At 47.7% G+C, this 15,948-nt stretch overlaps 1 protein-coding gene across 3 annotated transcripts in view; it reads left to right on the top strand.

Moving 5' to 3' along the window:
- TTC28 (tetratricopeptide repeat domain 28) overlaps positions 1 to 13,728 on the top strand; it is an 824,287-nt gene extending 810,559 nt beyond the window's left edge. For all 3 annotated transcript variants that reach the window (XM_073673179.1, XM_073673184.1, XM_073673189.1), the window contains 2 exons: positions 10,266 to 10,373; positions 11,466 to 13,728. In XM_073673179.1, coding sequence (XP_073529280.1) covers positions 10,266 to 10,373; positions 11,466 to 13,045 — 1,688 coding nt within the window. In that variant the 3' untranslated portion in view covers positions 13,046 to 13,728. The remainder of the gene's footprint in view (positions 1 to 10,265; positions 10,374 to 11,465) is intronic.
- The last annotated feature ends 2,220 nt before the right edge of the window (positions 13,729 to 15,948 follow it).

The raw sequence follows: 15,948 nt of genomic DNA, 5'->3' as shown, positions 1-15,948 counted from the left end.
AGAACAATAAAGGATTGTGTCTTTATTTCAATTAAAGGACTTTATTCTGGGTGTTTGTGTTTTTTTTAACTTTGACTATGGGGTTAGTAATGGGGGTGTCTTATAGACGCCTCTCCATTACTAACCTGGGCTTGATGTCAGCTGGCATTATAAGCTGACATCAACCCCAACCCTATTACCCCCTGCCACCGCACCAGGGCAGCGTGGAAGAGCGAGGCTAAGTGCCAGAATTGGCGCATCCTATGAATGCGCCATTTCTGGGGCGGCTGACGGCTGGTGTTTCTAGCCTGGGAGGGGGCCAATATTCATGGCTCCCTTCCTGGGCTATTAATATCAGCCCCCAGCTGTCTGCCTAGCCTTTGCTAGCTATTAAATTAGGGGGGACCCCACGTCATTTTTTTGGGGGGGTCCCCCATTTTAATAGCTAGTAAAGGCTATGTATTCAGCTGGGGGCTGATATTAGTAGCCTGGGAAGCTCCGTGGGTATTACCCCCTTCCCAGGCTTCAAACATCTGCCCCAGCCGTCTGCTTAACCTCCGCTAGAGCCTAAAATTAAGGGGAACCCCACGCCAATTTTTTTAATAATAAATCCTTTATTTTAATACTAAATGACAAGTACAGTAACCAACACTATCACTGTACTTCATATATATGTGACTGACATGTTTCTATCTATCTAATCTATGTGTGATGCTCTATCTTTCTGTTCTAAATTGTCGGGTACCGCTGCTGAATTGCCGGCCGGCTTTTTTAAAGAGACAGTGCATGAAAACACTATTATTTTTTTAAATAAATCCTTTACACTAAATGACAAGTACAGTAAGCAACACTATCACTGTACTTATTATATATGTGACTGACATGTTTCTATCTATCTAATCTATGTGTGAAGCTCTATTCTTTCTGTTCTAAATTGTCGGGTACAGATGCTGAATTGCCGGCCGGCTTTTTTAAAGAGACGGTGCATGAAAACACTAATATTTTTTTTAATAAATCCTTTACACTAAATGACAAGTGCAGTAACCAACACTGTCACTGTGCTTCTTATATGTGTGACTGACATGTTTCTATCTATCTAATCTATGTGTGATGCTCTATTCCTTCTTGTCTAAATTGTCGGGTACCGGTGTATGCCGCTGCTGAATTTGCCGGCCGGCTTTTTTAAAGAGAGTATCTTCTGAGCAGTTTGTCAGCTTTTGGACACCTTTGCAGGTGTTTTCTATGTGTTTCTATGTGTTTTTGTTTGCCTGCCATTGGTTTTAACGGTGTTCGACGGTGTTCTAAGGTGTTCGACGAACAGTTCGACGAACAGCTCCTGGAACATCCCGGTGTTCGACGAACCGAACCCGAACACTACGGGGGTGGCTCAACACTAGTGGCTCCATAAGAAGCATTTCAAGGTCCTGGAGTGGCCTAGGCAGTCTCCAGACCTGAATCCAATAGAAAAACTTTGGAGGGAGCTGAAACTCATTATTTTTCCAGCGACAGCCCTGAAACTTGAAAGATCTGGAGAAGATCTGTATGGAGGAGTGGGCCCAAATCCCTGCTGCAGTGTGTGCAAACTTGATCAACAACTACCGGAAATGTCTGACCTCTGTAATTGCAAACAAAGGTTTCTGTACCAAATATTAAATTCTGTTTTTCTATTGTATCAAATACTTATTTAGGCAATAAAATGCTAATTCATTATGTAAAAATCATACAATGTGATTTTCTGGTTTTTTTTTAAGACTGTCTGTCACAGTTGAAGAGTAACAACGATAAAAATTACAGACCTCTCCATTCTTTGTGGTGGGAAAACTTTCAAAATTGGCAGTGTATCGAATCTTTATCTTCCCCACTGTATACAGATAAAGGCTGGTGACCAGTCTATGCTGCTTTACTCTACTACCCTTATTTTTTATAAAGATAGCTGGACCATACATTACAAGTGACGCGCCCCCTGGGCCTGTGCTGCTACTGCTGTGCAGGGGGAATACCCGGAGCCGGATCGCTGGGGGTTGTAGTTCTCCGTGGCGGTGACCCGGTCCATGCCCAGGGTGGTCAAACCAGTGGCAGTCTATTTGTTTGGTAATAAGTGTTCGACTACACCACCCGTGGATTGCGGTCAGTGGGGACCGCCGCTGCGCTGCCGACCGCTGAGGCTGATGTTGGTTGCGCAGCCGAGTATGGGATAACTCCCCACGGGAGGAGTATTGCCTCAGGGCAGCTAATGTGGAATATGATGGGAGTGATGGTGTGAGGGTCCCAGTACTAATGGTGCTGGTGCGGCAAGGACTCACAGAGACGTGTGGTGCAGTTCAGGGTCTTTACTGATGGTACAAGGCAGACCCTCCCGGGAGTACTGGCTAGTATAAGGGGCCTGGTCAGTCTGCGAGCAAGCAGGAGTTCCCCTGGCCAGGTGGAGTTGTAGGCCTCCCCGTTTATCTGCACTCTTCCTGGCTACCTTGCTGTCAGCGGTTACAAGTAGCCCACGTCCCTGAGTATACCGTGTGGTGCTCACCCGTATGGCTGGTGACTTGGGGTCTTCTGTTAGCCTCCGCTCCTGGATGGCGGCGCTGGTCCCTTCTCTGTGACTGAGCCTCCGGGCTTCTATGGCCAGAGGACCTGGAATCCCCTGCCGGCTGGTTTCTGCTGCTGGGTGTATATCAGTCCCCACAGTCTCGGACTCCTGTGTCCAGCTTTAGTCTCTTCGTCCAGGGCGAACTCTGCTCAGCTCCAGCCCCTGGACTTCTGCTACTGCTCCTACAGAGCTCCTGTTCTTGCTTTCCCTGTGTCTGGAACTGAACTCCAGGCTCAGACTGCTCTAATCCCGCCCCAGACCCAGTTTAAAAGGGCAGATTCCTCCCCTCCCAGGTCTGGGCGGACCGTGTTGCATGTTTAGGGATCCTGACCAGAGAAACCTCCCACTTGCTCTCAGACATAATATCTCTATTACTGTGGCAACCAGACCCCTGGGGTGTCACATTCCCCCCTAGTAAATTTTAGTACTCCGGGACTAAACACATTTTTTAAAGAAACATAAATACAAGGTATAACAATAACAAGACAACATATTTACAAGAAGCTTTAGTCTGTAGAGGTCACGGCGTTTCCGTGACCGGGTGTCCATATCACCCAACAAGGCGAAGTCTTGGCACAGAATAGGGGACCTGTCCAAAGCAAACCCCTTGTGTTGTCCTTGGGCATGGCTGCAAGGGTAGACTAACTACTTTGGGCCGCAAGGAGGCCACGCCAGACAGGTTTTCTCTTCCGCGGCCGTCTTCACAAGAGGCACCAAGGTGCAACTATCTACAAAACTGTTCCGGTTATCCAGCGTCCATAACCTGTTAGTCCAAATAAATCTGCAGGGTAACTGAGAAACATAATTAGTAACAGGCAACAAACATAAACCATAAACATTTTTCAATAAACAGTCAACTTTACAGTGCATTGGTTTAGATTCTCCAGCGAGCAGGCATCTGACCTCTAGTGACTCTAGTGGACCTACGGAGCTCACTAACTGGTTCTGCACTACAGGGTGTAGGAGGTGTTATGGGCAAGCTGGGCAGCTTTCTGCGCACTCTTTGGCTCACTAGGGGCACAGCAGGCTCACTACTAGCAGAGGGTTGATCCTCCTGTACTGCTGGTGTGGACTCTGCCTCTTGGGCCGGCTGCTCTTCCAGCTCTACCGGTTCCTCTGTAGGCACTTGCGGGGCTGGCTGGAGAAACGCGAGGACGGGTACCACGACAGCGCCGTTTACTTGTGTCCAAGACCGGGGGAAGTCTCCGTGTACGGTACTGATCATTTCTTCCCTTTCCTCTGCGGGTTGAGGGTTTTCTTGATCTTCTTCAGGGCTTTGCAGCTGCTCGGGACACTTCTTCAGGTGGTCTCTGGAGACAATGGCTGTGGTTTCTCCTCCATCCTTACTGATTACGCAGATTTTTGGGTTCTCATGGCTTGATGGCAGTACGGTGTACGGGTCCTTCTCCCACTGGTCGTCCAACTTGTGGAGCCGCCTCTTCCTCTTCAAGACCTGCTCTCCAGGTACCAGGGGAACAGCGGGAGCATACTGGTTATAAGCCTTCTCTTGCCTTTCTCTAGCTTGAGACAGACTTCGCTCGACGCTCTCCTGTACTTTCCGATACTGCTGCTGCCGTTCTGTATCCCAGTCTGCCTCTGGCGAGGTGTCCTCAGGCGTCAGGACTCCCATATCCAGGTCAATAGGCAGCTTACCAGGTCTTGCTCTCATTAGGTAAGCCAGGGTACAGTTGGTGGAACCTACAGGGATGTGGTTATACAGGTCCACCAGATCGGGCAGTTTCTCAGGCCACAGACTGCGTTCTTCCAGGGGCAATGTTTTTAGCAGATCTATCACCACCTGGTTCATCTTCTCGCAGAGTCCATTGGTTTGAGGGTGATAGGGCGTTGTTCTTATCTTCTTGCAGCCATACAGGTTGCAGAACTCCTGGAAGACCTCCGCTTCGAAGGCTGGTCCTTGGTCTGTCAACACTTGGTCCGGGTACCCGTGTGGACGGCAGAAGTGCTGCTGGAAGGCTCTAGCTGCTGTTTGAGCCGTTAAGTCCTTGACCGGGACCACCACCAGGAACCGGGAGTAATGATCTACGATTGTGAGGGCGTAGACATACCCAGATCTGCTTGGAGCCAGTTTCACATGGTCCAGGGCTACCAGTTCCAGTGGCTGTCTGGTGATGATGGGCTGCAAGGGAGTCTTCTGGCTGGCACGGTCCTTTCTTCTCAGGTGGCACGGGCCACAGTCTCTGCACCACCTCTCGATGGCTCCTCTCATGCCTACCCAGTAGAACCGTTCACGCAACAAGAACTCCAGCTTCTTCCATCCGAAGTGTCCTGCTCCGTTGTGGTATGCCTCCAGAACCATAGCCGCGTCTCGTCTTGGGACCACTACCTGCCAGGTCAACTCATGTGTTCGAGAGTTAACCATTCTCCGGCACAGCTTCTCCCTGTAGAGGAACAGCTTACTTTTCTCCTTCCACAGTTGCTTGGTCTCCTCCGGAGCATCTGGGTCAAGACGGGCATCGGCCTGGGTCAGCATTTCCTTCACCAATTGGACTGCGGGATCACTGTCTTGCGTCTCTGCCCAGTTGTAGTGGGGCAAGGGATTGAACGTCATGGAGCGCCTGTCCTTCACACGGTGGGAATACAGGGTAATCCCATGACGGTGGAACGCAGGGAGCTCAACTTCTTCCAGATCTTCTGGATCTTCCCCTACGTCCGGTAAGTTCGGCATTCTAGACAGGGCATCCGCGTTGGCATTTGATCGTCCTGCCTGGTATTTGATGGTGAATTCAAAGTTGGACAGGCGGGCCATCCATCTCTGTTCCAGGGCACTGAGCCTTGCAGTGTCCAGGTGTGTCAACGGGTTGTTATCCGTGTACACGGTGAATTTGGAAGAGGCAAGGTAATGCTTGAAACGTTCGGTCACTGCCCACACTACTGCCAGGAACTCCAGCTTGAATGAGCTATAATTCTCAGGGTTCCTCTCCGTGGGCCGTAGCTTTCGGCTGGCGTAAGCGATTACCCGTTCTTTCCCTTGCTGGATCTGGGACAGTACGGCTCCTAGCCCGATGTTGCTTGCGTCCGTGTGGAGGATAAAGGGCTGGCTGTAGTCTGGATATGCCAGGATTTCATCCCCCGTGAGGGCCATTTTCAGCTGGCAGAAGGACTCCTCTTCCAGCTTTTCCCACCTAAAGGGCGGCTTCTGGTTTTTGGCTTTCCGAGTTTGACCTATCAGGAGGTCCTGCATAGGGGCTGCCATTTTGGTGAAACCGGGAATGAATCTTCGGTAGTAGCCTACCAACCCGAGGAACTGCCGCACTTCCTTTATGCTGGAGGGTCTTGGCCAGTCCTTAATCACGGTGATCTTATCAGGGTCGGGAGCCACTCCGTCAGCACTCACCACGTGTCCCAGGTATTGCACCTTTGGTTTCAGGAGGTGACACTTGGAGGGTTTCACCTTTAGGCCGTAGTTTGCCAGAGCTTCGAACACTTCTGCCAGGTGTTTCAGGTGGTCCTCGTAGGTCTTGGAATAGACGATGACATCGTCCAGATATAACAGGACCGTCTCGAAGTTCCGGTGTCCCAGACAGCATTCCATCAACCGTTGGAAGGTTCCTGGTGCGTTGCAGAGCCCGAACGGCATACAGTTAAATTCACTGAGACCCATCGGGGTGGTGAATGCGGTCTTCTCCCGGTCCGCCTCTGCTACAGGAACCTGCCAGTACCCGCTAGTGAGATCCAAAGTAGAGAAGAAGTTAGCAGATTTTAATGCAGCTAAGGACTCTTCTATCCTTGGTAACGGGTACGCATCTTTGTGTGTGATACGGTTGACCTTCCTGTAGTCTACACACATTCTCATGGTGTTGTCTTTCTTTTTCACTAAGACTAGTGGAGCTGCCCGGGGCTACAGCTGTCCCTGATTACCCCAGCCTCCTTCATGTCTCTAAGCATCCCCTTGGCGTGTTGGTAGTGTGCCGGGGGTACGGGTCGGTATCTCTCCTTTATGGGAGGATGGTCTCCCGTGGGGATGTGGTGTTCTACCCCCTTTACTCGCCCGAAGTCTAGCGGGTGTTTACTAAACACTATCTCGTACTCTCGAACAACCCGATAGACTCCCTGTTTCTGGTGTGAGGGAGTGGAGTCAGTACCCAAGTGCAGTTGCTGACACCAGTCCTCCATTGGTTTCTTAGAGCCGTTACCTTCCTCTGGTTGAGATGGAGGCAAGGGTTCCACGGCCTGTACAGAGTTCTGGTTTATGGTGAACAATTTGGCTAGCGTGGCATACCGGGGCAGGTGTGCTTCTCTCTCCCCGATATTTATGATGCGAACGGGCACCCTCCCACGGCGTACATCGACCACCCCCCGTGCTGTCAAAATGGTGGGCCTACTGTCTGAGTAGACGGGTTCTACCATTGCTTGGTAGTCTCTACCTCTTAGACCAATAGCTGCCCGGCCCCAAATCATCATCTCACTTTTTGGGGGCATGGCAATAGGGAACGGGTCACACATTCTCACGCTACCTATCTCACCACCAGATAGTTCCACCTGTTGCCGCTTCATCAGTGCCCGGATCTCTTTTTGGAGCACACGCTGCTGGCCGGAACTGGCGTTCTTGGCAACCTGCTGTAAAATGAGAATCACCTCTGCAAGACAATTTTCAATCACATTAGTTCCCAAGGTTATTCTAGGGTGACTCTCATGACGGTCTATGTCCACTATAATCAGTCCTTGTGCCGCCAGTTCGACTTTACCGATCTTAATGGTCACCTCTTTGAATCCCACCTGCGGCACGGGCTGACCATTGCTGGCGATGATACTCAGGTCGTCATCTGGGTAGCGGGTTATGTCCGAGTCATTCCAGTACTGCTTGAAGAGCACGTACGGGATCGTGGTGACCTGTGACCCGGTGTCTAGTAGGGCACTCATAGGAATGCCATCCAGTACCACAGGCAAGATTGGACGTCCCCCTACGTATTTATCACGCCAGTTTGATGGGCCTGATGGTCTTATGCCTGGGGGTTGGCCCTCTACCCCAGGTTGTGCCCGTTTAAATGACAGTACCTTGCCACATGTCCGGGTTGATTGCAGCGGCGGCAGATGGGTCGTCCGTCCTCGTTGTATCTGTCGCTGGGTCTTCCTCTGGCCGGTGGGGTCCTCCTCAGTCAGCGTCACGGGACGTCCTCCGGTCCGGATGCCAGCTGGATCTTTCCTGGAGAAGAGACCTGTAAAGACTGCACAGTTCTGGTTAGCGCGGCAATGCTCTTAGTCAGCTCTTGGACCTGATGGTGCAGGTCTGTAGCCGGGTCACTGTTTAAAGCCTGCGCATCAGCTCCCACAGGCCCTGCAGACAAGGGCGCCGTCTCCTGGTGGTAAGTGATAGCAGGGCGCCTGTGGGTCACAGCGCCACCTGGTGCCGGTTCTCGGAGCACCCGGATGGCTCTGTCCTTGAACTGTGCAAAGTCCAGGTCAGGGTCCTGTAAGGCCATTGCCCGCAACTGGGTTCGGTGGGCATTGCACAGTAGACCCTCAATAAATTGTTCAGTCAACAGCTTATCTTCATTTCCCACGCTGTCAGGGTCTGCCTGCTTAATGGCTCTCAGGGCCTCTTGTAGGTTTAGCGCATAGTCTCTTATACTCTCATGTGACCGCTGTTTGCACCCATAAAATCTTAGTTTTATTTCGGCTGAGGTGCGGGTGTCAAATGTGTCTTTCAGCCGGGCTAGTATCTCTCTGACAGTCCTCTTCCTCCCAGGTGGCCAGGACTTTACCTCCCTTTGGGCTGCCCCGATTAATTGGGCCACCAGGATGCTTACTTTTTGCTCTTCTGTGAGGGGGTATACTTGGAAGAGGCTATCCAGTCTTTCTCTAAAGTCATTTAGGGTATGTGACTCCCCTGAGTACTGGGGTAGCCAGGTTGCCCCCAGGATATAGGGCATGGTGAATGGCATGACTGCTGCAGCGGTTGCGCTGGCGGTGGCTGTGGCAGTGGAGCTCCCCTCGGTGTCCGACATCCTCCTTCCCCCCTAGTGGACCGTGGCCTACCTTGCGATGCTCTTCTTCCGTAGGCCGCGGCTCCGCAGTCGATCGTCGGGGTTGAGGACCTGGCGTCGCGCTCCGATGACGTCAGCGTCGCTCTTCCTCCCTTCCAGGACCTTGCGCAGCGTCAGAGCGTGGGGCGGAGCGTGGGGCGGAGCTTCGGATTTCGCGCGCTTTCGGCGTCCACGCCCCTCTTCTTCCCGTGCGGCGTCCCGAAGATGGCGTCCGAAGGCGGGAAGCAGCTGCGGATGGCGGGAAGAAGGCAGAAGACGGCGGGAAACGGTCCAAGATGGCGTCTGATGGCGGGAATCGGCTCCGGATGGCGGGAAACGACTCCGGACGGCGGGAAACTTCACCACAGGTAAGTATAAAAGTCTCTTTTTCAGGCACGCAGTACCCGGTGGTTGCGGGCACGAAATCCTGCCGACTACGCCAAAGTTGACGCGCCCCCTGGGCCTGTGCTGCTACTGCTGTGCAGGGGGAATACCCGGAGCCGGATCGCTGGGGGTTGTAGTTCTCCGTGGCGGTGACCCGGTCCGTGCCCAGGGTGGTCAAACCAGTGGCAGTCTATTTGTTTGGTAATAAGTGTCCGACTACGCCACCCGTGGATTGCGGTCAGTGGGGACCGCCGCTGCGCTGCCGACCGCTGAGGCGGATGTTGGTTGCGCAGCAGAGTATGGGATAACTCCCCACGGGAGGAGTATTGCCTCAGGGCAGCTAATGTGGAAGATGATGGGAGTGATGGTGTGAGGGTCCCAGTACTAATGGTGCTGGTGCGGCAAGGAATCACAGAAACGTGTGGTGCAGTTCAGGGTCTTTACTGATGGTACAAGGCAGACCCTCCCGAGAGCACTGGCTAGTATAAGGGGCCTGGTCAGTCTGCGAGCAAGCAGGAGTTCCCCTGGCCAGGTGGAGTTGTAGGCCTCCCCGTTTATCTGCACTCTTCCTGGCTACCTTGCTGTCAGCGGTTACAAGTAGCCCACGTCCCTGAGTATACCGTGTGGTGCTCACCCGTATGGCTGGTGACTTGGGGCCTTCTGTTAGCCTCCGCTCCTGGATGGCGGCGCTGGTCCCTTCTCTGTGACTGAGCCTCCGGGCTTCTATGGCCAGAGGACCTGGAATCCCCTGCCGGCTGGTTTCTGCTGCTGGGTGTATATCAGTCCCCACAGCCTCGGACTCCTGTGTCCGGCTTTAGTCTCTTCGTCCAGGGCAAACTCTGCTCAGCTCCAGCCCCTGGACTTCTGCTACTGCTCCTACAGAGCTCCTGTTCTTGCTTTCCCTGTGTCTGGAACTGAACTCCAGGCTCAGACTGCTCTAATCCCGCCCCAGACCCAGTTTAAAAGGGCAGATTCCTCCCCTCCCAGGTCTGGGCGGACCGTGTTGCATGTTTAGGGATCCTGTCCAGAGAAACCTCCCACTTGCTCTCAGACACAATATCTCTATTACTGTGGCAACCAGACCCCTGGGGTGTCACACAAGCAGTTTTTACCATTTGTATCTTCTCTACTTCCTTGTGAGCAGGTCCTTCACGACTCTTGTTTAAATTCATGAATTATGTTTTCCACTATAACATCGGATATGGTTTGGACATTTAGCCCTGAACTGTAAAGTGCTGCAGAATATAAAGTGATTATCATTATTATTATTATTGTCAATGGTCAAAACATTTAATGAAATTTGAGAAAAACTGGTGTGTTTTTATTCTTTGTAGGTTTTGACCTGTGTGAAGTAGGACAAGAAGAAGTCATACTGAAAACTGGCAAACAGGCAAATAAAAGGACAATGCAATTTGCTTTGCAGTCACTTTTAGCTCTCTTTGGTAAGTTTCTTAAATATGTTTTATCTAAGATAGTTTGTGCTTATGTAAGGAAAACTAAGGCTGCATTGCCATCCGAGAATTTACATCGTGCACTGCATGAAAATGTAATAAGGCTTTTGCTATAAATCATTAAATGTGCAAATGTTGTAGTAAATCTTATTTTTACATTGTGGGCAGCATGTTGAGCTTAGATATTTAGAAAACCCCATTGTATGAGCTTCTAACACAAAGTTCAATTGATATGGGGGAGCTGAGCACCACTGATCATTCCACAATTAATCATGAAGCATTACAATACATTGATGTGCCTGATTCCTCAGAGTGAGAACTTCCATTTGTAAACCACTCTACCATCTGTTTATAAAAGCTTCATGTTCAATAGTTGTTCTCCATAGATGATATCATTTACATAAATACATTTCAAAATGTATCAAAATTCAGACTTCAAATTGAGGCCCATATTTGTAACGGTAATTGCACTAGAAATCTGGCTTAAAGGTAATTTGGCCCTTTTCAAAAGATAGGTAATAACTCTCTGACTTGGGACTTTGGAACCCAAAAACAGGGCTCTGCAACCCCGTCTTGAATGGTGCGAAGGTGCCCATGCCCAAATTCGACACCATTTATTGTCTACGGTAATGCTGGAGAAAGTTGAGCGTTGTTCTCAGCAGTGTTATAGACAATGAATGGAGTGGAAGCCAAACATGCACACCTCTGATAGATTCAGGGAGAGGCTGCACAGCCCTATTTTCAGGGTTCTAGAGCTTTGTTCTCAGAATCACTGGGGGTCCCATCGGTTGAACCCTCCGCAGTCAGCAAGTGTGCTTCTGAAACGATATTTTAACCAATATGGTGAGGAGCAGCCAGTGATTATATGTAACGCAACCATTTCTCTGACTGCACCAATCTCTGGTTTGGCATAATAACATCTTCTGGAAGATTTTTAACTAAATCCAGTGGTGAGGTCAATGCATCACCATGGTATAAATTGTAAGGTCTAAAAATTGTAAAGCTCTGCATTAAATTATAGTAATTTATGCTCTATGTAAATTGTATTTTACAGTACTTATATACTCTTTATCTGTATTTCAGATTCCACTGAGCTTCCAAAACGTCTAAGTCTTGATAGTTCTTCATCACTTGAATCCCTGGCATCTGCACAGTCTATATGTAATCCAATCCCTCATGGATATCTGGGTCATCCTTTCTCTCCAACATGTCCAGATAGCATGTCTTCAGATGCTATCTCTGTATACAGTCTAAGTTCAATTGCATCATCAATGAGTTTTGTGTCTAGGCCGGACTGTTTAGCAGAGGGTGAAAATAAGGTGCGGCAGGACCACGATAGACCAAAAAATATTTATTCTCTTAGAAGCTCAACAAGAGGCCAGTCTTCCCCACAGACCCAGATGTCATTAAGCAAAGAGGAACAAGAAGAGTATGATGGGTTTTCTATAATAAGCAATGAACCTCTTTTATCATACACAGAAAACCTAGATCCCAGCCTCAGAAAGGAGAACGTCCAGGAAACAATTCAAGTTTCTGTAAACTCTAAGGGCAGTATAAGCACACCAAATTCACCTGTTAAACTAGCTCTGATTTCAAGTCCAAATTCACCTTTCCAAAAAGTTGGAAAACTCGCAAGCTCCGATACTGGGGAATCAGATCAATCTAGTACTGAAACAGACAGTACTGTGAAATCCCAAGAAGAAGGTAACCCTAAACTTAATCCTGAGGAACTTGCACAAAAAATCTTAGAGGAAACTCAAAGTCATTTAATTGCAGTTGAACGTCTTCAAAGAAGTGGCAGTTTGAACAGGGTGAATCATTCACCCGATGGTGCTTCTACTCCGAATGGCAGCTCTATGTTCAGGTCATCAGAAACAAGTGCTTTCAGTAGACCTGTTCAGAAGGGGATGCCTTCTCCTGTTACTGTGAAACCAAAGCCTCCAACTAGAAGCTCTTCTCTTCAAAAGGTGAGCTCAGGATACAACAGTCCAGCCAACTCTGATTCATCCTTAAAGGAAGGTGCAAGTCTTCACAGTAACCAGCCTTCTCCAAGTTCAGATTCACCTTTCAAACTGAAATACCCTAGCTCTCCTTACAGCTCCCACATCTCAAGATCTCCTCAAAACATATCTCCAAGCTCAGGTCACCAGTCTCCAGCAGGAAGTACCTCATCTCCAGCGCTTTCATATTCTTCTGCTGGATCTGCTCGATCCAGCCCTGCTGATGCGCCTGATCTGGATAAGTTAAAACTTGCTGCAATTGATGAGAAGGTGAAGGCCATCCACAATCTCAAGATGTTCTGGTCAAGTAACCCTCAGCATACTTCGGGTCCTATCAAAATATTACGTGGAACTCCTGGAACAATGACTTCTAAGAAGGATGTTCTTAGTTTATTAAACTTGTCTCCACGACATAATAAGAAGGAAGAGGCTGTGGATAATCTTGAACTAAAGGAATTGTCTGTTCAGAAAAAGCATGCCGAAGCCACACAGCAAAACCCTCAAAATGGACATAAACACACAGAAAACATTAATGTAGCAAACATAACTCAGTCAGCATCATCCATCAACATGTCTGGTTCTATACGCAATTTAAAACTCTCGTCTGGAAATGGGTACAAGTTCCTTTCACCCGGAAGATTTTTTCCTTCTTCAAAGTGTTAAAATGTCTTTTATACAACTTTTAAGCCTGTATTGCCATTTATATATTGTTTATGTCCGAATGCCTTCATAACTGTAAGACTAAAATATTACATGTGAAGCAGTGGTTATCATGGATGTAACATTGAAGACAACAAACCTGATTTTAATGAGAATTTACCAAAAGTCCCATCTGTTTGTACAATACGATAAGTTATAAAAGTGAGAATATAAGAGTAGGGGTAATGAACTTGTAATGGGTAGAGGTTCCATACCACAGTAATGAAACATAGGTCACTATTTATTTAGATCCATATAATCAGATACTTTTGTACATTTATTTGTAAATTTTGACACTTGAAACATCAAGACCATTTTATTATTCTATTATATGTGTTCTGATTTATGCCTAGTGTAGGATGGCAGCTTCTTTGCAATTGTCTGTACTATAGGATGCCAACATTAATGCAATTGTGGTCATAGCTGTGTGTTTTTTTCTCTGCCAGGTCTGAATTTCAGTCTTCATCCTCAGCACAAGTTCCATACATTTAGTAGTGTCTGGTACTGAAACGTAGTCTCATTGAAGTGAATGGGACTGAGATGCAATATCGAGCACAGCCACTACAATAAAGTATGGCGCTGTGTCTGGTAAACAATGAAAGTGATGCATCGCTTCCTGAAGCGCCACAGCCCCTTCAATGAGTAAAGACCCTCACCTATCTGATATTGATGACCTATTCTAAGAACAGGACCTCGATATCAAAGTCTAAAGCAAAAACCCTCTAAATGAAGCCTTATTTTATAATATAGTGAATGTAAAGCTTTGAAAACCATCATGTTAATAACATGTTGACCATATATCATCAAAATTGTCAGTAAATAGAACTTTTGCACAAGTCAGCAGATACTATAATGAAGCCCAGGGCCATTGGAGAAGAATAGGAGGGGTATTTAGTATGATACCACCCAATAAGTCAGTATATGTCAGTACAGCAGAGCGAGTCCTCTAAAAATGAAACAAATATGAAAACTGAGATATGTGTTCAGGGAAAGCTGAATTAGATGAGTGCTTATGTAATCCCTAAAAATTAGTGACTACACGTATGAATAGATCTCTAGCATTGCCGAAATTAATAAAGGTGAGCCTGTCACATGGATTTGCCTCATTAAACTTCCACCAACCTTATTCTTCTCCATTGCTGCATTATACTAAAGTCTTTATAACGACTTTCAGAAAAATCACTAGGAAAAAAAGCATGTATAATCCTACAGGCACAATATGCTAATTACTTGTCACTTGGCAGTAGTCATGCCTATGTTGGCATGATTAACATACTAGACTAGGTCAAATGTCACCAGAATATGCAGTAAAAGCCCACTTACTTGACACGTGCAGCAAAGTGAGGTGTACTTGCCTTTGCATTACCTGCGCACTACTCATGCACCAGAGGAGGGACAGGGTTGTGCTGCTGCACTCTGCGTCGTGGCCTCCCACTGTAAACAGATGTGCTTTTTAAAGGGAACCTACCATGTAAAAAACATGCTATTAACCTGGAGATATGGGATTAATGTGCAGGTGGTTTATAGCATTCTGAAGCCGCACAATCCCTGCACTGAGAGCCTGACCGAAGGCAGGAAATTAACTTTAATCCTCCCGGCAGCCTCAAACATTCAGCCATAGAGGAACAACCGGCATGGCTTCAGTGACCGTTAAGTGCATAGTGAGCGGCGGCTGTAACGCGCCCCGGCACTGACTGACAGCTGGTTCTATGGTGCATTAGTACAAGGCCAGCTGTCAGTCAGTGCCCGGGCGCGTTACAGCTGCCGCTCACTATGCACTTAACGGTCACTGAAGCCATGCCGGTTGTTCCTCTATGGCTGAATGTTTGAGGCTGCCGGGAGGATTAAAGTTAATTTCCTCCTGGTAGCCGAGTTACCCCATATCTGCAGGATAATAGCATTTTTGTTCACATAACAGGTTCCCTTTAAAAAAAAGTTTATATAATAGCAGGTCTGTAGCACTGCAAAATAGAGGAGTAACAATGTGGTGGAGATTGTCAAATCCATATGACAAGTTCCCTTTAACACTTACATGTTTCATTGCACCTTAATTCCCATTGTGGCAAAAGCATGACCCTACAAAGTGTGAGCAATACAGGCTCTTATTCATTTTCCCAAGAAATACATTTGTAAAAAACAGATTAAGTATCTAAATTGTGTGGACACGATTTAAGAGTATACTGACGTACATTGCTTAAAGGAATATTTTAGTTCTGGTATATCAGACCACATTGGCATAAAGTTTATAAGCTTGAGAGTAGTCAAATTCAATGTATCAGTATGATCACTAGCCAATTACTGGGAAAGGATAGGTGGAGTCTAATGTGACTCTTCTTGGCCTTAGAATAAAAAAGTACAGAGGATTATATAGATAATAACCGGGAAATAGATATATTCAGTTTACATGGTATGCCAGGATATTACAAGAGCAAAATAATTGTATTTGTAGAGAATCTTGCCTATAGGGGTTGTCTGACCTTAGAGTATAAGTCTGCAGTCACTCTATAAATCTTCTGAATCTTGTGAATCTTCCGGCGCTGGGAGCGACTGGCACTTGACCGCAAGTATGTGATTTGCATACATGCAGTCATGTGCTGACTAGATGAACATGACCTTGCTCAATGTAAGTCTAGTTGGAATGTGGCTGGAAGTATGCATATCGCTAATTGCGGTCACATGACCGCCGACTCCTGGCGCCGTCACCGGAGAATCCTCACAGCGGATTCACAAGTCTGCAGTCACATAGAGTGACTGCAGGTTTCTACCCTAATGCCGGACAACCCCTTGAAAGGGAATGTGTTATCAGAATTGATGTCTTATTTTAAAACAATTTTCATATTTAACATCATTTTAATATTTTTGGTTAT

The sequence above is a fragment of the Phyllobates terribilis genome, unplaced genomic scaffold (genome assembly GCF_046119375.1).
Source record: "Phyllobates terribilis strain yellow unplaced genomic scaffold, ASM4611937v1 Scaffold_1__5_contigs__length_1240528914, whole genome shotgun sequence".
Classification (NCBI taxonomy): domain Eukaryota; kingdom Metazoa; phylum Chordata; class Amphibia; order Anura; family Dendrobatidae; genus Phyllobates; species Phyllobates terribilis.
The sequence above is the reverse complement of the archived record's forward strand: the minus strand, read 5'-3'. Positions and strand labels throughout refer to the sequence as shown.